Source organism: Leptinotarsa decemlineata, unplaced genomic scaffold, assembly GCF_025532065.1.
Source record: "Leptinotarsa decemlineata unplaced genomic scaffold, Ldec_3_MD MMD2_P_RNA_scaffold_12, whole genome shotgun sequence".
NCBI classification, from domain to species: Eukaryota; Metazoa; Arthropoda; class Insecta; order Coleoptera; family Chrysomelidae; genus Leptinotarsa; species Leptinotarsa decemlineata.
The window spans coordinates 4,051,087-4,077,099 of NW_027412526.1; the positions used below are offsets into that span (position 1 = coordinate 4,051,087).

At 36.0% G+C, this 26,013-nt stretch overlaps 2 protein-coding genes across 3 annotated transcripts in view; one reads left to right on the top strand and one right to left on the bottom strand.

Moving 5' to 3' along the window:
* The window catches only part of Pdk1 (Phosphoinositide-dependent kinase 1), a 145,110-nt gene that overhangs the window by 101,904 nt on the left and 17,193 nt on the right, over nt 1-26,013 (bottom strand). The window lies entirely within an intron of this gene.
* Nucleotides 1-26,013, top strand: part of unc-13-4A (BAI1 associated protein 3) — a 116,100-nt gene that overhangs the window by 32,134 nt on the left and 57,953 nt on the right. For both annotated transcript variants that reach the window (XM_074172180.1, XM_074172181.1), the window contains one exon: nt 23,804-23,894. In XM_074172180.1, coding sequence (XP_074028281.1) covers nt 23,824-23,894 — 71 coding nt within the window. In that variant the 5' untranslated portion in view covers nt 23,804-23,823. The remainder of the gene's footprint in view (nt 1-23,803; nt 23,895-26,013) is intronic.

The following is a 26,013-nucleotide window of genomic DNA, read 5'->3' on the forward strand; positions in this document are numbered from 1 at the left end:
CTATCCATGATAATAATTGAACAATGTTATTTCTAGATGCGTTTCACAAATACCGTAGCTTTCCTGAATATTACACACGGGTCTACAATTCTTATATACAATAGTATTATTATTATTATTAGTTTTTCACCGTACTGTGCGCTGGTCAGGTCCTATCCCCCGAAGCCCCGATACATTCGGGAGGGCGCACCAGCATTATCAACCAATGACCACTCCTCACACCGTGGGGTAAGTGATCATTGGGTCCGAGAATCATGTGCCCTGAGCAAGTGCAGTGAGCCAACAATGACAGCCTCCTGCATCTGTGCGGCTAATATTTCTGCTTTAGTGCGGCAAGCCGGTATGATTTTAAGATTCGAGAGTAGAGAGGACATTATTCCATCAAGGACTCCAATAATCAGAACAACCATCTCGACAGAGTGATCTAGATAGAGTCTGCGGAGTTAAAAGAGAAAATCTCGATATTTTATCCGTTTTTCCTCCTCTTTTCTGACGATATTCGTCTCGCCAGGAGCTGAAAACTCCACGACAAATATCGTTTTGGTCTGGTGGTCGAGAAGGACTACATCAGGCTTATTAGCTTGTATGAGTCTAAGGGTGGGGAACGAATAGTTCCAATAAATTCGGCACTTCTTGTTTCCCACAACGGATTCAATATCCCCCGGAGCGTAGGGCAACACCGGTGTCTCGTCAATACCGTAAGAGTGCCGTAAATGGTAATATAGCACTCTAAGGGCCGTGTTATGTCGATGGATATAGGCCGAGACCACATATGCTGAACATGCTGATAGCAAGGTTATTAGGGTCTCGGGCGCCTCGCGGCAGGCCCTGCACCTTGTATCAGGAACCTCTATACCCATCACTCGACTGCGGTAGACTAAGGTGTTGAAGACACCATCCTGGCAAGCCATGATGAACCCGTCAGTTTCCGACTTCAGCCCACTCGACCTGAGAAAAGCAAACGTCAGGCGCTTTGATAAGCCAAGGTCTCCAATGTTATTGAAGAAGACCCCATGCATTGGCTTATCCTTGTGTCTCCGCAGAAGTAAGGTGATCTCTGCGGCTTTTATCTGAGCTTTTTGCTGAACGGGTTCCAACTCGGGGACAGAGTTGTAGTCACCTCGTTCAGAGTCGAAAACTATACCGAGTTCATCAGCTGCTCGAGCAGCTGCCCTAAAGAGAAATGCTCCGATTCCTGCTGTCTCATGGTCACGGACCATGCAAAGAAGGAGATCCGAACTCCTGACGACTTTACAGGCTGTATCCAGCACCATTCTGTCATGTAGACACTCCAAACTCAAAAGTCCACGGCCTCTCTGTTGTCGGGGGAAGTACATCCGTGAAATGGACGATTTGGGATGCAAACTCCTATAGAGATGCAACATTTTTCGGGTTTTCACGTCGAGTTGATACAGCTCCTCCCGAGTCCACTTCACTACTCCAAACCAGTAGAGTAGGATTGAAACGGCAAGCATATTTGTTGCAGCAACTTTGTTCTTTCCCAACAGTTCCGATGACCAGATCTGTCGAAGTTTGTGCTGATACTTGCCGCGGAGAGAGTTTTTCACTGCAGTTACCTCTTGTGAGTGGCGTTGTTCCACCCCGAGGTAAGTATACGTCTCTCCGGCATCCAGATGGTGTAAGATGCTCCCATCTACGAGCTGCACATCCTCTCCGTAATCTCCGCATCGTCCCCTTTTGAGATGGACCATTGCACATTTGTCTATCCAGAATTTCATACCGATAGCATGCGTGTACTCTTCCACCACCCTCAAGGACTGATGGAGATCCTTCTCTCCAGAGGCATAAAGTTCAAGATCATCCATATACAACAGATGGGTGACCTTGTGCCTCCGGTTTCCGGGCGTGCCACAGTTATACACTCGAGTATTTCTGAGCGCAACGGATAATGGCAATAGTGAGATGCAGAAGAGAAGGGGCCTGAGGGGATCAACCTGAAATACACCCCTTCTAAAAGTGACCCACCCTGTTTGGACTCTTGCTTGACCAGATGTTATGGTGAAGCGAGTTCGCCAAAGTGGTATCAGTTGTTCAATGCATCTCACTATGTTATCGGGTACCGCAAGGCATCTGAGCAAATGCAAGATGAACTCATGCGAAATTGTATCAAATGCCTTACGGTAATCGATCCAGGCCATAGAGAGGTTACGCTTATATTGTATCGAGTCCTGCGTTACACATCTATCGATGAGCAGGTTCTCTTTACATCCAGCGACTCCACTCTTCGACCCTCTCTGCTCATATATCCGTTCGAACACTCGGTCAACTGCGGTGAGTATTCGTGTGTATAAGATGCTTGTAAACAACTTATAACACGAATTCAAGCATGTTATCGGTCTGTAATTCTTAGGAATCGACAATTCTCCGCTTTTGGGGATGAGAACAGTCCGTCCCTCGACAAACCAATCCGGAATCGGCTGCTCTCCATCCAGCTATGAGTTGAAAACTCTGACCAGTATTATTATTATTATCATTATTACCTCAACTGGTAAAAAAGCGATAAGAGGGGAAATTTGTGAAGCAATTACAATCTCAGTTCTTGAACAGCAGGTACATTTTTTTATTCAAAATAAACTTGGTATTATGAACAAATTTTTAACAATGGTGAGTGAGAAACCTCCTGTTGGCCGTTCAACAGGGAACCGTAACCTTTACCTGTATTGATCTCCAGAGACTCCAGAAGGTTCAACTTCTGTGCCTTACTCTCTACATACGTATAGAGGGAACTGGTCTTCTTCCGGTCAAAACTTTTTTATATTCGTTTTGAAATTTCTTGAAGTCCTTTCTGCATACACTTTTGAGCATGATCCGCATGTTAGTTTATAGACACCTGATCTGTTATCCTTATATATGTGTAACTTTTTGTTTTTTATACATCTACCCAAGGAGTTGCCAGGAATTGAGGAGTTAGGATAGGAAGAAGTAATTTACATTTTCTTCAGTTTGACGCCAAAAAGCTGTTTTCATAAGTAACAAATTCCTCCCAGAAATATTCCTTATTGATTTGAACAAAATTTCCATTCAGAAAATTCTATATTCCACGAACTTTATTCTGCAAATTGATTAAAAAAGAACATTAGCAACATTCCGATCTCCATGGTATCTTCTACTGCACACAAATTTTTTCAAATCTAAATATCTCCGCGAGAACAAAGCCTATTTTCCTGGAACCGTACCGATATTATCAATTACATTTATCTTCCTTTGTTATAATGATAGATGCACCTGAATTACTTTCTCAAACAATGCAGACGATCCACCTTCCATTTTCCGTGAAACTGACACAGGAGGTGTTCATCAATCTTCATTGTGTAGGCGTGTGGAAATACACAGGTCTCGGTATTCCTTCCATGTTTGTAAATAATAAGGCGATAAATCATAAAGTGAGCTAACAATCGGCACAATATGACACCTACAGGTAGAGCATCAATCATACAAGGAAAGCAGCAAAATAAATGATTTCTATTCCTTGAGTAATTTATCAGTTTTTTCGAATTCTCCATTGAAAATTGAAGAGAATGTATTTGAAATCGTTTGAAATGAAACTATTGTTTGCTGTATTCAACATGCCGTACCGAGAATCATCAAATTCGTAATTATTGAACTCTCAGCGTGGATATTATCTAAAAATAATATATTTATCTATTTGCCAATAATTATCCAACATGTATTCATGATGAAACAAAAATATATACATATCAATATGGAGCAGCCCACGAAAGCATTCAATGATTTGTATGTGGCGAGGAAAGTATATTGGTCAGACTGGCAGAACATTTAGGAATCGAACCCAGGAACATCATATGAGCTATGTTGATAAGAAAACATATTCAAATCATGTTTCAGAAGAATATCATATCTTTAACAGAGAGAAATTTTATACATAGAAAATATGGGTTTGAAACTGAATCATTTGGAAGCAATGGAAATTAATAAACTCAAAAATTCAAACATTTTAATGAATGAGCAACTGGATTTGAATAGATCACCATTATTGAACAAGAAAGAATTATTATTGATGTGGAAGTGAGGTAATATGCTTTAGGTGATCATAATTGACGAGGTATATCAGGTAGAGGAGGTAATTTGTTGGAGGTACTCTCAATTATGGTTACCTGTAGTATAAAGTGCATTTCTTCAAAGTCCCCCCTTTTATTTTTTGAACGGACTCAAAAAATTGGAATTTGTGATAATGGAAATAATGCATGAATACTTTATTTTCAAGTGAAATTGACAAGATGAAATTCTTAAGACATATAAAGTTTTATTTCTCTTTTCTTCATTATGATTTCCTACCACCTAGTAAAGGCTACATCCATCAATTTAATGAAAGAAGCAAGTACAGCTCTACAAGCCACATACTATTTTAAACTAAAAATGAAGTACTATCAAGCATCGCAGAATTTGTGGTTCAACCAAGAGTGCCTGAGAAGAAAAATGACCCCAAAGTACATTAACATCAGAACCAGGACAAAAACATCATTAGCAGAGAAGGCTATATTGAAGGCAGCACGAGTGATCTAGCTAAAAGAAGAGTGCCGGACATTGTTTTGAAAAAGGAGTATCCTGCAATATTATTTGAAGGTATTACACTCTGAACTTACTTATAAACTCCACCAGATAGAATTTGACGTTTTTTATGACCAAGTTAGGTCTACAATTAGTGATTTCATATACCGGAAGTACTAAACTCAACTCAACTCAACTCAATGCAGAAACAACAACATATCATAAACAGCGAATCAGCGAATATAAATGATCTGCCAACCTTCTCAGACATCGCAGATGTATTTATGTACGCAGATGACTCAACTTTTTTAATCAGAAGCAGGAATTTAGAAGAGATCGATAGAATGTCAAGTGAGACACTGTCACGGAGTGAAGCTTACTTCAACGCAAATAAATCATCTTTGAATAAAAACGAAACTAAAGAAATAACTTTCTCAAAAAATAGTCAGTCATAGATTCCAACCTGAACTGGAAAGAACACATTCAGGAATTGCAAAAAAGCTGTCCAGAAGTCAATTTTTATTTAGAAATATCAGAGAAATAGTATCAATTGAAGTGCTGAAAACTATATATTACGGTATGACTCACTGCCACTTAATATATGGGATTTTATTATGGGGCACAAGCTCAGCGTGCCACCAGTTATTAATAAAAAAAATTGTTAGAACTATGGATAAGGCTGGACCAAGGGAACATGTCAAACCATTGTTCATCAAAATGCAAATTTTAACACTTCCATGTATATACATTACAGAAGACATCTTGTGGATACACCAAAACAAAAATGCGAACACTACGGGGAGTGAAATTCATAAGTACAATACCCGCAATGAAGAAGACACTTAAAAAATGAAACAGACTGACTGTCTACCAATTAAATTATATAACCTTATACCGGTGGACTGGAAGACATTCACTACACATTTTTATATCTACACCTCAGTCTTGACGTACCTACACAATTATATTGTGAATTTATCACATAAACATTTTTGTAATTTTTAAAGGTTAATAAATATCTTATCTTATCTTATCATGTTCAATATGTTTGTGGTATCTGATGTTTTTATCCACTATGATTCCAAGATACTTGAGATGGTCTTTCTAGAGCAATTCACACGAAATCAAATACCTCAAAGGCGTCTCGCTAGAAACTAAATTTCTGATGAAGTGCGATTCCACTTACAGATAAAACCAATGCATTTGTGTGATCAACTTGGCTTGGAAACTCGTGACTTTTCCACCCTTTTAATCTCAGTTCTTGAGCTTTTTGTGGAGATTATCAGATCGGCTATTCCCTTATTCAAGTCAGACTGACTGGGCTTGAAATGGTCATTTTACGCAACTGCAAAAAACTTTCAATTGATGAAATGAAGTTCTGAAAGAAGCCGTCAAACTCCATGATTCTTCTTAGAAATATGGATTTCCCAATTTCCCAATACTAGCATTTCAAATCTCGAATTCGATAATTTAAACTGAATATTCCTTTCGACAAATTGTGGAAGGTTTTATACTCGAGAAGGAAATTTCTTTCGCATATTTCTCTCAGATAAATATTTGCCTTTGACAAATCTCCGCATATACTTCAAAGCACGAACACCTATTTGAAATTCATATACAAAGACACGTGGAAATTTCTTCATGACTGAACAAAGTTCACAGGAAAAAGTGTTTGTGACTTCATCTTTCAGTCGCAGATATCGTTTTTGTGTATCGTGAATACATCATTTATTCATACACAAGCGAACGATATCTGACATACATACAGGGCATACCAACGAAAATTTGACCCCCCCCTGAACGTTAGAAACGGACGTGTAATTGAACATCTCAAAGAGCACACACACAATTGGTCCATTCGTTATTGAGAATCAGAATGTTGAAAATTTTATTTAAGAAAAAACAGAAAATTCGCTGTCGCTCATTTTATTGGGGAATTCAACAAGAGTAATATCAATGGCAACACAATCAACGAACAAAGTATTCATAATGACCTCCATCTAGTTCTATACAATAATACAGTCTACTTTCGAAAGCGTTCCTTATATTATTGAAGATGTCCGGAGTCAGAAATCGGCATTCCGGAACAATTCTCTGTCGCAGGTCGTCTAGATTTGTAGAATTTATTTAATTAGTAGTAAACGTTTTGAAAAGAACAACACTGTTAGTTTTTTTTTTTGCAGTGGTAGTTTTTGTTGATCTAGTTGTCGCAGAATCAAAAGTAGATATTTGGTAACTGTCACTTCTTCACGAATTATTATTCAGTCATCCTTGTTCACTGTGTTCCAACATGGTTTATTCTACTGAAGAAATAATAGAAATTGTTGCAACCCATTATCGAAATAATGAATGTGCTAAAGCTGCTGCAAGAATTTATAATATAAATCATACAGACCACGAAGTTTAGAACTTCAGGTTCTGTTCACAACGGAAAACATGAAGTATACCGTCCTGTCAGAAATGACGGAGTTGAAGTTGCATTTTTAGGGCATGAACAAATGGATAACGACAATCTGTCAAACAAACAACTAGAGTGTCTGATGTATCAGTTCCTAGTGTTTTTCGGATTTTGAAAGCCTACAAATTCCACTCTTTTAAAATAAGGGTAGTTCAGGAATTCAACGAAGATGATCCTGATCGTCGACTTCAGTTTTGTGAGGTGTTCAGCGAGAATTTGACCAATAACGCAAACCTATCATACAATACATGTTTTTCAGACGAAATTTCTTTCGTGTTGAATGGTGAAGTGAATAGACATAATTGTCGTTACTGGATCGATGTGAATCCTCATTTGGTGATATAAACACATTCAAAACCCCACAAAAATTGAATGTATGGGTCGGCATTCATGATAATCATATTGTTGGACCATTCTTCATTGAAGGTAATCACAATGGAGACACATACTTAAATCTATTACGAGACTGTGTAGATCCTATGATTACACAAATTTTAGAAAATGCTGACAAAAATGAAATAACATTCCAGCAGGATGGTGCAACCCCATATTTTAATGTTCGGGGAGACAGTTTTTGGCCTCAGTTTCAGCATTCGAGCGGAATTTCTTATCGGTCTCCTCAACCTTGGAAACAGGAAAGAGTCGCAAGGTGTCAAATCTGGTGAATACGGTGGCTGGTGCATGTAACAATTGAAGAGAGCCAAAATGATCTTTCTTATGTGATATTTAGATAATTTGTTATGTGATATATAAATATCATGTTCACTGAGATTTCAAGTGTTATTCACTTGACCTGGATGTGACATTTCTACCGACTGTGATATTTAATCTCAGGTAAAACCTTGCATGAAACTATTAACCAATTATTGTGGAATTTTAAATAACTTTCATGTGCTATATGGATGTTATATTCACTCAGATTTCAAATAACGAAAAGTTGTATCTTCGATTATCTTAAATATATGTATTTGTATTGAATATTGGAGAAGGTTATATCAAGTCCTTATACTAAGTTGAAATTTAACATACACTCCTCATTTTCAATTTTTAGAGGCTATATCACGCACAAGGATCAATCTTGCGATTGTTTAATCAGTGATGCCATTGTTTATTCATTCAGCTCTCAAGCACACATTTTGTATTCAAGATTGTGATTTTTGATAAATGAACATATTATTATGAAAAAAAGAGAATTGAAACTATCTACATTTTTTATCACTTTTATTTGTAACAAACGTTACTGCAGTTTCGTTCTATAAGGATATTTTCAAACTAATACATTAAACTAGAAATGATTGATTACCTTAGCCTTTATATAACACCACTGTATGTATTAATGGAGGTACTTAGCTTAACTAAGTACCTGAATTTTGTTAACTTACGACAATATGCCAATTTGAAAACCAGTGAGTAAACTTAATAGATTTGATTTAACAGATTGCACCCGCAATGTTTATGCTTATAAACTTCCAAAGATTCCCAATAAATGAGTTTGCAAGCCTTTCTTGCATAGTGCAAAATTTCCGTTTAGTTTGGATTCGGGAACTTGTGGTTGAATGCCAAGGAATGGTTTGAAAACCATGTTCAGCATACCGTTTTGAGAAATTTCGGCCACTTTGTTCCACATGAACGCTATTAGGTACACTCCGGACACTTAAGCTTACAAACTCCAGATTTCTCCAACTTGTCCACTTTATCTTTGGCATGAAAAGGAAATCAGATATCCTGACATGTGGTTTGAATGCCACTTCCACATTGTTTTTTTGAAAAAACCGGCAATTATCTCTGTTCTTTTACCAAATTACCCATTTCTTGATTTCTGATTGTTTGTTCTGGGGGTATATTAATCTGTGAGTGAATTTTCGGCCTTGTTTTCTAACTTCTGGATTGTATCTGCGTTGAAACCATTATTATGACCTATCTGTGTAATTATATCAATTTCCATAGCTAGATTGTTAGCAAACAAAGACAGTGAGAATTCTCTGTGCAACATTGAATTGTAGGCTGCTAATTTATGACTATCCGGATGGAAAAAAAACACTTGGGATGGTGATGTATGCATAACATACCAATGTAACAAATCTGAAACCGTCTCTGACCAGTACGCCGGCCGAATCATGGAACAAATATATGACATCACCGCGAAAGGATGCAGTCGGGAATCGCCGGTAAAACTCTAGGACCGTGTAATAAACTCACTTCAGGTTCATTTATAAAGAACGGAATGAAACGACTTCGTAGAAAAACTTCCTCTATTCAGAACAACTCAAATTGATCTACCTTGTTTCAATTACATGATCCTCGTCGTAATCCTTCCCTATCTCAATGTTACATAATGTTTTAATAACATAAGATCGGCATACATCGAAAAGAGCTGTCCTGGCACGTATTAGGTGTTCTAATTAGAATATTGTTTATTTCTCAATTTGTTATTGTTCCACATTATTTGCTATACCAGTACATCTCCCCCCGATGACGAAAAAAAAAATTTTAAACAATATTTTTTTTTTTTCATTCAATAAACAATTTTGTCCTATTTTTGTGTATTTCTACCAGCTTATTATCTATTCTAACTACAACATTTGGATCTTTATCTTCTACTATAATATAAGGACCTTTGAAGATAGGATCATACTTATTTGAAGATGTGTTCCTTACTAATATCTTATCACCTATCCTAACATTAACAGGATTAATTTTAATATCTAGTTTTTGTTTTCGTAACGATTTTGATACCATTAAATTATTTCTCGCGTCATTCCAAGCTGTTTGCAATCTAAATTTTAACTGAATTGGGTAATCATCGAAATTATATACAGGGTCGACTTGTGTAGCAATGCTCGATGGTACTCGACTCATTTTGCCGAAAACCAATTCGTATGGACTATACCGAGTTTCCGTATGCACTGTATTATTATATGCAAAACACCAATATGGTATCCATGAGCTCCAGGTGTCTGGATGCTCTGATGCATGTATGCGTAAATAATCACCTAGATTTTTATGTGTGTTTTCCAATGCTCCAATGGTTTCGTGATGATACGCCGTTGAATTCAGCTGTTCGATTTTTAGCAGTTTGCACGACTCTTTGAAGGTCGACGCTAGAAATTCAGTGCCTCTGTCTGTCACAACTTGTTCTGGAATACCAAATCGTAAAATAAAATTTTCTACGAATGATTTCGCGACTGTTACTGCCTCTTTATTTTCTAATGGATACCCTTCTACGAATTTTGTTAACTCACATTGCAACGTCAAAATGTATCGGTTATTTTCCCTGTCTTGGTCTAAAGGGCCCACCAAGTCAAGAAAAACTTTCTGAAACGCTGAGGTAGCCGTTGTGGTTATTTTCATTGGTTGCCGATGCGGTCTTGAGTACTTATATCTCTGACAGTCATCACAACGTTTTACAAAATTTTCGATATCCTTTCGGAGACCAGACCAAAAGTAAAGTTTTCTAATATTGTTATACATGCGATTAATTCCAGCATGCCCTCCCGTTGGTAACATGTGGTAATCGTTCAAAATTAATTGCTGGGTTTCCTTCCTAGTTATGTGTTGCTGAGCTTTTATTATATTTATTTTTATACCTGCCTTTCGAATTTCATTGGGAATTTCCAAAATGTTTTTTAATAACGATGCGCATCTATCTTCTTTTACTATAACTAATTCTGGAATTCCATATTCTTGGCAAATTTCCTTCAGGTCTCTCAACGATGCACCGAATGCAGTCGCTGATCGAGATTCATCCTGATTCATATAAATAGTATTTGCCTTTTCATCATATAATATATTCCCTTTTATTTTACACTCAGAACGTTTTTTTCTTTGAAACTCAACTTTCGACAAAGGATACAACTGAACAAATTCTTTAGGTGGTTTCAATAATTCTACGACACCAGGATGATCAGGCCTGTTATCGAAAGAGATATTGGACTTTTCCCGTGAATTGTTGCCCAATTTCTTCGTTTGTGCCCTTGTCACGACATTCATGACTTGACAGGAATTAACTGACATTTCTTTCAGTTCGTCGGAGTCAATTTTTATACGACTTAATGCATCAGCCGTTACATTATCTTTTCCTTTAACATAACTTATTGTAAAATCATATTCTTCTAGTGTTAACCTAAATTTCGTTAGTCTACTTGAAGGATTCGTCATACCGAAAAGATATAATAATGGTTTATGGTCTGTAAGGATAATGAACTTTTTCCCGTAAAGATAAGGACGAAATTTTTTCACACTCCAACAAATAGCAAGTAATTCTTTCTCTATCACACAATAGTTGACTTCAGCTTTATTCAGCGATCTGCTGGCGAACGCCACCGGCTTATCATCTGAATTTGACAGAACTGCTCCGATAGCCAAATTTGAGGCATCGGTACGTAATTTAAAAACGTTTGATTCCGAAAAATCAGGATATGCGAGAATTGGTGGTTGTACCAGCGCCTGCTTTAGCGTTTCGAATGCTTTTTGACATTCTTCGCTCCAAGCGAATACTACACCCTTTTTTGACAATCTGTTAAGCGGTGCTGCGATATCCGCGAAATTCTGAATGAACTTCCTATAATAGTTCGCAAATGCTACAAACCGTTTAGTTTCATTCGAGTCTTTTGGAACCGGAAATTGCTGTATAACACGTATTTTTTCAAAATCTGGAGATATTCCTTCAGATGAAATCACGTGACCCAGATACAATATCTGTTTTTTCAAGAATTCGCATTTGTAAGGATTTAGTTTTAAATTGACCTGTCTCAATCGCTGCAAAGTTTTTACCAAATTCCGATTATGAACTTCCAAATTATTCCCGAAAACTATCAAATCGTCCAAATAAATGAAACATCTCTCATAATTTAACCCTGACATTGCTATGGTCATCGCTCGAGAGAAAGCACTTGGACTCAGTTTCAACCCCATCGGTAATCTCGTCATTTGATACTGACCTTTATCGGTTGTGAAACTTGTGTAAGCTCTAGATGTTGCATCCAATTCAACCTGATAATATCCTCTTTTTTCGGTACTATTAACAATGGTGCCGACCATTCGGACCTTGTTTCCTCTATAATTCCTTCTGACAGCATGTTGTCAATTTGTTTATTTATTTCCGCTTTCTGCGAATGCGGTAACCGGTATGGTTTTACGTATACCGGAATGGCATCCTTTTTTAAATGTATGGTCTGTTTACAGACATTTGTCACCGTCAGTGGGTCATTTTCAAAGCGAAATACGTCCGCATATTTTGCACAGATTTTATCAATAGCTATTTTTTCCTGCTTATTAAGACCTTTGGTATTTATGGAGTTGAGTAACTTATCTATACGCTCAACTGAAAAGTGTGTGTTTCCAAAAGTATGAACATCAAATTCTGAAATATTTTCAGTTTTGGGCCTAAAATTTTTCAAGTGTACCTCTTTATCCGTAATATTCAGAATTTTAACAGGTATAATGTGGTTGTGAGGCTTTGCGATAATTCCCGCAGTATAAACACCTTCTGAAATTTCTTCTGGTATGATAATACAATCATCTGAGTTATGTACTTGCAAATATTTAATAATTTCGCACCTTGGTGGAATCGTTATATAATTTTCATACTTGGATTGCAGTGGAATCGACAGTTTCCGATTGTTTATATATATAGAGAATGTGCATAATTCGTAGTTTAATATTGCAGAGTGCTTGACAAAGAAATCTGACCCAATAACACCATTCATATCACTACCAAAGTCATTCACCACATGAAATTCGTGACCTATCTTAACGTCAGATAGTTCTAATGTAATATTAGCCGAGCCTTGCGTGAAGACAAAACCCGCTATGCCGTTTATTTTGATTCTATTTGTCGTATCAACAAACTGATTTTTATTTATACATGATGTAAAAATTACGCTTACCGAAGCACCCGTATCCAATAAAAATTTCAACTCACTTTTTCCGTTTTTCATACATACATAATTAAGACCATTCATACTTAAAACCTTATAATCACCTACATTCTCACTGACTCGACCGAAAAAACTGATTAGCTTGCGGGGAAGGGTTGTTTAATTCAGCATCCTGAGCGTTTTCCATAAAAAACCCTCTTCGAGATGGACTGAAAGTTTGGTTGTTGTGATTATTCCAACGCCCTCTAAAATTTCCGCGAAAATGTCCCTGGTTTCGACCCCTAAAATTATTTTTACTATGCAAACTACTTCCTCTGATCTTATTCGATTGTGAGTTATTGAATTGTCCGGTACTGAAATTTGGTCTTCCCCTATTATTCTGCTGAAATCCTCGACTCGTACGGTTGAAATTATTAAGTTTTGAGTTCCCTCGCATGTGAAACACCTGCGAAGAAGAGGTTGCACCTCCCGTACATTCCTCATCTACAGCTCCCGTTATAGCATCTTTCAAAGCGCTATAGTTCCTAGCTTTTATGACAGTTCCCAGATCGTGACTTCGCAGTCCGTTCGCGAAAGCATGAATTGCCAGTTTTTCGTTCGCAACTTTAAGAATTTTCATTGCCTCGACATTTCCATCGGCTTGCGCTATTGTCAAATCGACCAGTAATTCCTCGATTGATTTACCAAATTCATTCACTGATTTATGTTTTTGTTTTGCGTTATGTAATTCAACTGATAAACTTGCGGCAGAATGCTTTGTCAACAAGTGTGTTTTGATGTCTTTAATTAAATCAGTATTAGACGGATATGACGACTCTAATCTCATCTTTGCACTTTGTGACAATCTAGTTTTAAGGACATAGTTTGTTAGTGTTATTTTTCCATTATCGTCTAAAAGACTATCGTATAATTCAATGGCATCTATTAACTGTTTTACAGATTCCTCCGAATTGTCGGTTATAGGCAATAAGCTTGACGCTATTCTGAGATCAAATTTTTCACCCATTATTGTAAAACTTCTAGTAATTTCTGTAATATTAGCTAATCTAGTCTCTAAGGTATTTCGAATATCGACTAATAATTTGTTTGAAGATTCAACATATAACTTAACTTTTTGAATTATATCTGCATCTTTAGGGCCCGCATTGAATTTATTTTTCACTTCATTTAACTCTGATTCAATCCTATTTAATTCTTCAAACTTGCGATTTATAGCTTTTAGATCGACTCGCCTCTCTTTGCTATCTTTATTTAAATTCCTATTAAAAACTTTGAGTTCTTCAAACGAGTATCTAAATAAGTCTATGATGCTCATTTGCTACGCTAAAGACGAAAATAAATCGATATATTGATACACAAACTTATACTAAATAAATACGACCTTAAAATGTCTTTCCATGTGTCATCCAATTTCCACTCTACTTGTTGTTGGTTTTCACTTTGGAATGCGTGAACCACCCATGAAATTCGTTTTCTTCTCACTCCTTACGCCTATACCAACTCCTGACTCCTCGTTATCTCTCTTCTTATCTTCTTTTCTAATGATTTCTGGCACCTCTTTATTAGAAATGCGCCGAGTGCCAAAATGAAACAGGCGAAAGCTACTATGCCTAGTACTTCGGAAACGGAGAACCCATTGCTAGCTGAAACTCCACCACTGTTCCCGGCTTGGCTTATGATTACTTCTTCTTTACTCTCTGTGGATCCCATGTTGGAAGATGTCAAATGCAACTCGTCTCTATTTCTCAGTATCTACCCGTTAATAACATACGTGGTAATCCTGGAATCATCCTGGCAGGATCGCCATGTAATAAACTCACTTCAGGTTCATTTATAAAGAACGGAATGAAACGACTTCGTAGAAAAACTTCCTCTATTCAGAACAACTCAAATTGATCTACCTTGTTTCAATTACATGATCCTCGTCGTAATCCTTCCCTATCTCAATGTTACATAATGTTTTAATAACATAAGATCGGCATACATCGAAAAGAGCTGTCCTGGCACGTATTAGGTGTTCTAATTAGAATATTGTTTATTTCTCAATTTGTTATTGTTCCACATTATTTGCTATACCAGTACAACCGAACCGACTACAGAATTCTAGAAAGGACCGTTACCGACATAAGCACGTCTTCCGATCCAAGAGGGCAGTTCAGAAAGTGAATCGAGCGGTTAAACAAGAAATTCAAATAGTGGAAATAAATTAAGTGTTAGTTGCTAAGTGTTGTAATAGTAACAGATAAATTAGTGTTGATGTTGTTGTATTAATTCATTTTTCAGACTTTGTGATATTAGACATGTCAATAATAAAAATAACAATAAATAACTATATAAATATAAATAAATAAATATATACCTATCAAATAAAACAGGCACAATACAAAACACTACAAGCGACATACTAATGCAAATTTTAAAATCATAGACAAAATATTATAAAACAACATAATATAATTATATACAATTAAAAGGTTTAACATAACAATAGGAAGAAAAAGCAGTGAGAACAAGTTATATCAAGACATCCCTTTGCAGGAACTCATCTAAGCTATAATAACCCCCGTTCGTCAATAATTCTTTGATATGGTTCTTGAAACTTACTAAGTGTAGGTCCTTGACATCCTGTGGCAAGGAATTATAAAGTATGTTTTGTGTTTTGGGATGGTCAAGTGCTTAGTTCATGTTGCATAATTATTAGAGACTGACTCGTTATTTAAATGAACCATGTTGTATCTCTCATGAAACAGAGCTTTATAAATATAGATACAGGGTGAAGTTCATATTTTATATTTTGAAAATAAAGCTCTACAGCTAGATCTCGGTGTAATGTCAAATATAATTCTCATGATTCTTTTTTGTAGAATAAATACACGTCTTGCGCCAGTAGAAGTACCCCACATCAGTATATTTTGAGCCATGTGGGAATAGGCCAAAGAATAATAGACCATCTTGTTTGTGATTATTGAAATATTGTTGTTTAAGGCAGTAATTTCAATTATTTGTTACATTATTATTATTATGGTGAGCTTCAAAATTCATCCATTCATTTTTTGAATTATGAAACGATTGTGAAATAAAATTGTGATATATGTGAAATAAAATAGAAATGCAGAATTGAAATATAGATTTAAATATGACAGATAAAATTGGGAAATTGTGGAAATAAAATTGTGAAATAAAATCGTGAAATGAAATTGTTCAGGGCGCTGAAAAGAGCCACGAACTTATCCAATGTAATAAATTACAACTTTATCGCCTTCACATCGATCGCCAGAAATCCCGTTGATATTAACACTATTGTGCACAGCATGAGCAAAATTCGATAGTCGTGTATTTGCACGGATAAAATTGCACTAAAACCCGCTGTTTTCACAGTCGCTTTCATAACTCGAATACCACTCAACGCTGGAGTGCTTATAATGGTGATTATCCCAGTGGACGAATGAATGGAATGTATAATCATGCTTCTGTTTCAGTTGGAGGGTAAAAATTTCCCTATTTTTCTACTACTTTGAATGCCACTACTAAGGTTGGTTGAATAAAGGGACAACAAAGATTTTCACAGAGCCAGCAGGTTTCCATGAGTTTGGGACCGTCAGTGAATTCGGAATTCTCAGAAACCGTATCGGTTTCGAAATTTTTCTCAAATTTCAATGTATTTATATTGTGTACGATTGAAACCTGTTATAGCGAGAAAGAAAAATTTTAGTGCTCAAACAATGTGCATGCTATTCATAGAGAAAAGAAGTTCTTCATAAAATACTCATTGAGAACCGAATTCATATGGCTATCATATAATTTTTGAGCATTTGAAGATTTTTGAGCATCCGAAGACACCAGTGACGGCTTGTGCAATGGAGAACAGAGGAGGCTAAAGTCATAAAGACTATATACACACAGAAAATCCCGCCGGAGGCGCGAAAATTTTTTGGGGTACCGCGCCTATTTAAAGCAAAAAACGTAATATTTGCATAAATGTTAACAAAAATTGTGTATTGCCAAAAATTATACGTATAAAACTGACCATCAAAAAAACTAAAACAAGAAAAAAGGGTTGTCTTTGAGTTATTTAATATAAATAAACTCTTCTCAGTCAATAAATAATAATACTTTTCTCTTCTAATATAACAGTTTTGTTAAAAATTGCTAAAAATATTTTATAAGCACAAGTACTTAATTATGCTTATGAAAACAGGTCTAAAAGTAAATTTTACTGTCCAGCAAGAACCAACGGGGAGGTGAGAGTCGTGTCTTGCCAGGATAGGAAAGGAAGGGTAAATCTGGTTTGTTTAAGTGGATTCACAAGGCACCCGCAAACTACTTTTAATCGGCGGTTATTAAAGTCCAATATAGTCGTAATATCGATAAGTCTTTTTAAATTCTACCAATTTTCCCTAACCTGATTATTAAAAGAAATTATGGCCTCTTTTTGAGCTGTATCTGAAGCTGTTGCTATATTTTGTTTGCTAAACAATATTAATATACAAGACGAAAATATATGCTCCTTAGATTTAAAATGTCTTTCTGTAGAATGAGGTAAATTTGTTAAATCGGAGTATCCTATTTTAGACCACGTTTGGTATTCGGTTTGTACGGAAAATAAAACACAGGGCCAACAAAAAAGTTTTTCTCGTTTAATGGAGCCGGTTAACCAATCGCATTTACGGTACCAACTAATATTAAATCCTCGATTTCGTCGATTATCTGACGCTTTAATTGAAATCAAATTTGGTTGAGGCCTTCCCAGAGTTTTAATAATGTAGAATTAATTATCATAAGATAAGTCTCAAAATTATTTGTCAGCAACCAATCGACTATATCGTCAAATTTTTAATTTCGTCCAACTTATCCATAATAAATGGAAAAAAAATTTACCGAAAAGTGAAAACCTTGAAATTGAAAGAAAACCGTTTAAAACACATTGAAAATATTACCGAAAAGAACTGCTATAATACAATACTGCCTGTTTTATACGAAAATAACAAATATTATCAAGAAACACTAAAACGATTTACCGAAATATTTTTCAGTCGTGGTCCGTCACGGCATCCAGTCCGAATGAGTAAATCAAAAACAAACGCAGTCGTACACTAACGAAGACCAACTGGAGGCTAGCCTCCTCTAACGCTATAATTTCTACAACTAAAATTACAAATCGGGACGTATGTCGCTGGCTGGACTGGTCTAGCGGAGCTTGTGTTTTTTAAAGCGGTCGGAGGCTTGGCTCCCTTCCAACGTATCAACATATGGCATTTATTATTTTGGGTTGATGGTTTATTCGTTATTCGTTCATGGGCCATGCATTGGAAGTATCCCAAAGAAGATTCTTGAAAATCATCCTGAATAAAAATAGTAGATACTCCAGTGATCGAGTATATAATAATAATATTTATTTGTAGTTCCTTATTACATATAAATACAATAAATATTCAATATATGAAAATTATAAAAAAACTAAAAATAAGGCTAGGAACAACATGTACAGGAAGGGTACTGTTGATCTTAGTTCTAGCCTTGAAGAAAAGAAAACTAAACAATAGAAAAAACAAAGAAAAAAGAACAGAAAAAAAAGAGGAAGGACAGAGAAGGAGGAGGGAGAGAAAACATGTTAAATGTATTACTGAAAATTTTTCAGAAGTATAAAATCTATGAAATCAATGGCTTTCTGATTGAGCAGCGATGAGATATTTTTTGTAACAGCACTTAAATGAAGAAACTTTACTAACTTTATATTTTTGTGGAATATTATTATACTGAAGGATCTTCGATATAGAGTGGTTCGATGGAATATAAAGAGAAAAAAACGTTTGATCTGAGACAAATATATTTTGAACAGCTGAATATTGCAGTATTCCAAAAAAATTGACCCTCTCAATCTGGATCATACGTATTTTACCAGAGAAAAAAAAATTGTCCAACCGCTAATGAGCAAATCAGTAGGCTAGAAAAGTCATCAATTTTTGGGTCCAAGGGCTTTCAACACTCTTCCTGATGAAATAAAAATTCAACAATTGATATCAAAATTCAAAAGAGAATTGAAAACATATGTATATCAGAGGAAACGGTGAGCGATTCACCAAATAATTGAAAAAAATTGAAAAATAACATGTTACAGCAAAATTAGTACACAAATATATAGGATATTTTCTATGTACCCTGGTTTCATTCGTTCTGTTCGACTGTTGATTCATTTATATTTACAAAATGTTACATAACCTTCTTCCCTCATATTTTGACAAATTTGTAATTTTTAATAATCAAATCCACCAGTATAATACTAGAATAAAAAATAATTTGTATTTAAATAATCAGACAAAAACATTCAACACTAAAACATTAATGTTCAAAGGATTTATTGAATATAACAGTCTTCCTGAAAATGTAAAGTCTTATTCTGTTCAAAAGAAATTTATTAGACCATTTAAGAGACCATTAAGGTATTATGTGATATTTTTTATCTTTTATTCTTTTTTTTTGTATTTTCAATTATCGTAGGTAAGACTACTTATTAACAAATATAAGTAAATCTTTTTTGTATTATTGTATTTATATGTATATATTAATGTTAACATTACTATCATTGTTGTATATATTAGGATGTATTTGCATGAATCATTTCATTTCATTTTCAAAGTTTTAGTTTGGATCTATTTACACAATCAAATCAAATTTGATTATTAAAAACTGATTGATTGATATTTCAATACTATTTATTTTGTGATTGAGATATTTCAACATGTCACTGTGAAAATGTAATATTTCAATTATTATTATTACTCATGTGTTATTATTTATATTGTTATTATCTGTCATATTTATGTTACCACGCACAAGTCACTCCTGTAACTTTTATGATATTGTCTGTGATATTATCATTGTTGTATATTAGGTTGTTCCCTATTTGAACAAACTATTATCATTATTATAGTTTGTCCCCTCTTCGCAAAGTTTCTGATTTCATATAATACAAAAAACGAGAGTTTGTGAAAGAATCATGTGAATCTGTGTTGTTCCTAAGGACGTTGATTCGACTAAGAGTACCATCGAATTGTTATAATTCACTTCATCAAATAACATTATGAATCGGTCTCCAAACCAAGCAATATATTCGTACGTGCTCTATATGGAGGCACAATACACTCAATATTTCCAAGTGGGCCGCGTTTCCAGTTGAATACAGCAGTGGCTTCTCTTCATTAAGCTCCATTGTTTAAATGCGTGTTGGATGATTTATCGGATGATTCGAACTCAATAAAAAATCGGAGTATCTTTTAATTGCATTACGGAAGTGGCGTGATGTGGTTTTCGCAATGATTTTTCGAAATTTGAATTGTGTTTCATCCCAGTAAACAACGTACTCGAAAAATAACGATCATGTGATTATTTTCTAGGACGTCCGACCTATCAATGGGTGGTATGAATAAAAATGAGAATAAAATGAGTTTTGGAGTAAATACTCTACGTGGTATGAATACAGTACAGTTTGTTGTAAGAATATTCTCATTTTCGGTATGAATAAAAATATCTTTATGCTCGTTAGGATGAGAATATACTACATAAATTTGGAGTTCAACAGTTACCAGACTTTCGTTTTATCGTGGCAAAGCTATGGCTGAGTACATGTTTAATTTGCGTTCAAAAAATATTATAAACCAAGAAGAAGTACGTGTGACTTGAATTTGAAGCATTATACCGATTTAACAAAGAAAATGTTGAGTTGCTCTCAAATAACTTTTTGGGTGAAGAATCGGAAGAAACAAGAAGTGGAGCTATATGCAACTTTGATAAAATGAAAATATTTTTAAGATATGTAAGTGATCTGGGGTTTCAAACAGGAGTGGAAGATGTTGGTGTTCATCAAAGTACTGTGTTTCAGGTTGTGACGCAAGTTGCTAAGCAGATAATAGAAAAATGCGCACGTTGGATAAAATTTCCGGCGCATATAATAGCAGCTAAAGGAAGATGGCAATTAAAGTACATTTTTTCGTGTGCTATGGGTGTGATCGATTGCACCCACATAAAAATAAAAAAAACCCTATGGTGTCTTTCAGAAATTCAAATACTCCGGCGCAGCTTGCTTATAACAAATTATTTATAAAGGAGCGTGTAATAATTGAACGATGTTTTGGGCAACTGAAACAACGATTTCCGATGCTTCAATATAAAGTTCTGGTGTCGATTGAAATCGTTCCAAAACTTGTTATTTGTTGTTTCGTGTTACACAATGTAGCTAAATATTCGAATGATGAACTCGATCCCATGGAGCCCCCAATACAAGATATTTGGGATCCGCTTCCCGTACAAGATACAGATGACATTAGACAAAGTGGGCAACGAAGGCGATCTGGATCAGCAGAAATCATTCTTGCTTTTATTTAAGACAAGTAACAGTCGAACAAAACAATGCATTTATAATTTTCATCGTTAATATTTTTTCTTATAACTTTTACTTCGTGACAATTTACAAAAATATTCAAATATTACATATACATGTAAGTTTTTTCTGTTTGCATCATTTCATTTCCAAACCTCTCAGTTGTTTAAGCAAAACTAGCCTTTGTAGTACGGTATTTGAAAGTTGTTTAGTATCGTTTGTCTTGTATTTTTCAAGAGGGCTAATTTTGTTGGTTTTCTTTTTTTAGGTGGATTTATTTCACTAGCAGTTTCATTTGTGGTGCACGTTCTAGAAACAGAAGGCCTTCGGATTTTAGCTTCATGACTGCGGCCTGCTATTGTGTCTATTTGTTCTGTACCGACAGAAAATGCTCCTGAAATGAAATTGTAAAATAACTTTAACAGAAATATAATTTTGGTTCTGGATTAAATATAGCTTGGCTGCCTTACTTATATTTCTATTTATAAATATTACATCACCTGGATTTTTTGTAAGTACTGGATTTGTATCGCCTTCCATGATTTCCAACAAAAACTTTTCCCAATCCTGCAGAACAATTTTCTTATTTCCACTTCTATTATTATCAGTCTTTTTCTTGAGTCTGGATTTCATGTTATTAATTTTTTTGTAGATTTGACTTGTTGTTATTTGTGAACCGAAATTGAGCTCCCATAGTTTTCTCATCGCTTCAACTGCTTTTTACTTTGATAGTCGGACAGCTGGTGTTTGACTTGGACAAAAGTACAGGAAAATCACGTAACATATGCACAAATCCCAATTGGGATTCGCATCCCTTATTACTTTCGTCTTCACTGCTTTCACTCATTGTAACAACAAGACAAAGCGATAATTAACTGCTCAAATAAAAGGCAATACGAGAATATGCCAAATCCCTGCTAACTCCTAAACAAGCTCTGAGAAGTTTATAGAAATTAAATAGTGGGTATTTACTCTTATGTACTGTGAGCAGATACTCATCACATCAAAATATTTTTATTCATATGAAGTGGAGTACAAACTCATACTTTATGCTCATACTCATGAGAACATACTCTGAGTTCATACTCCGGAGTTATTCATATCACCCAATAACATTTCCTCAGTTTTTTTTTATTTTCAAAATAGTCTCCTTCCAGCCTAACACACTTCTATCAGCGACGCCACCATCTCTGTAACCCGTCCAAATAGTAGTATGCGTTTTTCTCTGCGGAATAATTGTTCACGAAGGTGATTGCCTTTCCATTTGACGAAAATCTTTGTTCACCGAGCGTAATTTCCAGATGAGGAAACAATAAGAAGTCGCTGGGCGCTAGATCTGGTAAGTGAGGCGGATTTTCAAGCAGTTCAAACCATAATTCGTGGATAATTCCGACAGCGTTTTGCCACGATTGAGAAGATTAAAAACCGAATTGCTGAGAGACCTGAAGAACATACCAAAAAGCGCATATCGAAAGGGACAGGAGAGAAATTGAGGAATGAATGGATTTGTTCTGAGAAAAATTAAAATTCGCTTCATTTTTTTAACAGACCTCGTACAAGAAACCTCTCTTCCTCTTCCGTGAAACAAACCTCCAACTGTCGTCCTTTCCTTACAAAACTACCCGTCCGACCTTCTCCCCGAAACTCAATTTTGGTACACTTTCCATAGGTCAGGCGCGTTTACGACTTGATAAGATTCCTTGAACGCTATCATCCCTCCCGAAACTTCATATCGACCGGCTCCCTTCTGAACTGCACGACCGAAGTTTGGAGCCCTCGTGACTCTCATTTATTATGTCGTTATGTTACACCTCGCATTTTGTAGGGCCTTATGAATGGGAGCCCTGATTTATTCGATGGAAATTCTTGTCGCTTCGAATGGACTCACACTTAACATATTTGATTCCACCAAAAGCGGCACATATCAGAAATACGCGACGGACTGTGGCTGCTCATCGTTTCAAGGTTCAACTCAGTACAACTCGAACTTCACTGTTGAAGAACTCTTCCATTTGGAAAACAGCGTTAATGTGGAATAAACTTTCTGAGAAAGTTTTTTCAAATGGATTTAATCTCCAGGTCAAATACAATGTGAATCGCTATTTTCACACAGGCGTTCAAACGACGAAATCATGAAAAAACGGCCCCATTTGACGAAAACAAGTGATGTTCTATTGAGACGGTGCACCGTGTCACAAATCAATGAAAACGATGGCAAATTTTATGAATTGGGCTTCAAATTGTTTTCGCATCCACCGTATTCCCCAGATCTGCCCCCCAGCGGCTTTTAACTGCTCTCAGACCCAAAAAAAATTTTCGCTGTCGTTATTGCACGAAAAATGAAAAACATTGTTTCATACTAACTTGTATCCAGAAGAAATGTTGTAATTATAAAAAAAACTGTTCAAAATCTGTTTTTTCGTTAATCAGCTGTCGCCCCCATACGAACGACAACTCTCAGAAGTTGAAAAACTTTTGCGAGCTAAGGACTAACGAGGTCAACCCTTTTAACGTGTGATTCCTAAAAAAGCTGTCATTGATGAATTTATTTTGTTTCAGAGTGGCATTTGAAGAACACGATGAGTTTCCTAAATTCTCTGTCGGAATATGTGACCAATAGTGTTGCAGGCCTGACTCTGAGTCCTAAAAGGTGAGTACATCAAAAAACTTTTTTTGTATTCTTCTTCTTGAACTACGAATTTTTGTATATAGAGTTTATAGTAATTTTCATGAAAAATGATCACTAAAACTTTCTATGTTTTCATACTCCTTTTATTTGTAACTAATGTTTTCTCAGTTTCGTTCTACAAGGGGATTTATTGTATTCGTTTGAAAATGTGCTTGTAGGACGAAACTGCAGTAATGTCAGTTGCAAATATGAGTGGAATAAAATCATAAGGAGTTTTATTTATCATTTTTGGTGATGATCTCCTACCACATAGTAAACGGCCACATCGATCAATTCATACAGTTATTTGTATGTCAGCCTATTTCCCCTTCACGAAAATTCGTTTCATGGGCACAAACCTTGTTCATCGTCCATTCACAATGAAAGGTTACTCAAAATACGTTGACTATTTCAGTTTTATCAATATTCTAATGTCTTCCCTACATCAAGACAAAAAATATTACCACATTCAATTGCAACCATGAATAACTGTAAATGGTGACAACTTGCTTATGCCACAGCTTGCCTAGCAATCACCCATGAAAGTTTGGTTACCGTGCTATGAGACTCTTTACCATCCACCAGCATATGAGAAATGTGAATGTAACCAATATAAAGGCCAATGAAAACTGTCTAAGAGTAGATGAACAAAGCTGGTTCTCTAACACCGGAAATTCAACTGACAGATGAGAGATGGTGACGTCACGGCATGCGTTTTCAACCGTTTTCCGTGCGTTTCCGACCGTTGTGCGTTACGTTACGACAATAACGATGAAACGATAACAAATAAACGCATGCAAAACGGTCGAAAACGCACGGAAAACGGTTGAAAACGCATGCCGTGATGTCACCATCCCTCGTCTGTTAGTTGAATTTCCGGTGTCATAGAACAGGCTTTGTTCAAATACTTCTGAGTATCTAAGGTAAGCTAAGTATCATAGAAATCCTTTAGCAAAATTGGGGGTATATCGAATCTCTTGAGGCTGTGGATCGGTCTATACTGAAACAACGCAACTTTCTGGACGCTAAAGAAATTGCCACTTTCGGCATACTGACAAATCAACACAGAGACAATCCTAGAGATAATTAACATCATTGAAGTTTGGCTATCTTCGCAAAATCACACTGGTAAAAAGAGTTTATTCAGTTATATCAAACATAGCCATGCCCTCCATGAATGAGCCAAACTCGAATAAATCGTCTGTTGCTTCACCGTCTTTGATAATGTATACCGCAGCAGCAGACGAAACATCTAACAAACCCGGAAAGTAGCTGCGACACATTCACTAAATGAATCAATTTCAAGTTTGTCAAGTATATGTATTTCGCCTTCAGTACCACACCGTTAGCGGCCATGGAGATCCTTCCAAATCTACCTCCTCTCCACATTCTTCTGGAGGACGAGGCTAGATGGCTTATGAAGTACTGTTCTCGAGGAGGAGGAGGAGGAAACATTGAGAGCAGTTAGTTGTTGGTTCACAGATGGATCAAAAACACCTTCGGGTTCTCGTGCAGGTGTTGTTAGTCGCAGACCCAGGACAGAGTATTTCCTGCCAAGGAATTTATGCGACTGTATTTCAAGCGGAAAATTACGCTTTTGAATTGTGTGCGGAGAGATTGGATGAATCCAACCTCACACACAAGTGTTAACATTTTAGAGCAGCCTAATCAGCCTAATTACCCAACATTCAATGCAGACACTGATGACGTTTACGAAAACCGACCCACGATAGCAAGGCTTCATTAGGAAGCTGGGTTCCTAACTTTTTAAGTTTTATCTACAATGTTGAAGTCATCAAAATAAATATTGAGTAGATACACTGATTGATTGATGGACTAATTGATTGATTGATTGGTCTTCTGCTGTACTTTCAGAAATAAACGCTCACTTCCGATTTCTGATAGAGGTCGAATCCCCTAAACAAAGAATTGGACTGTCTCACACTATTCGACAAATAACGTCGCGGCTTTGTAAAACAGCCTGTACGATGGGGAGATCAGTCCTTTATCCTTTCTAGCACCGATCCGACTATGGATAAATACGGCGTATTTCACGTCTCGTAAGCCCGCGTACAGCGAAAGACCATTTTTGAGATTTCCT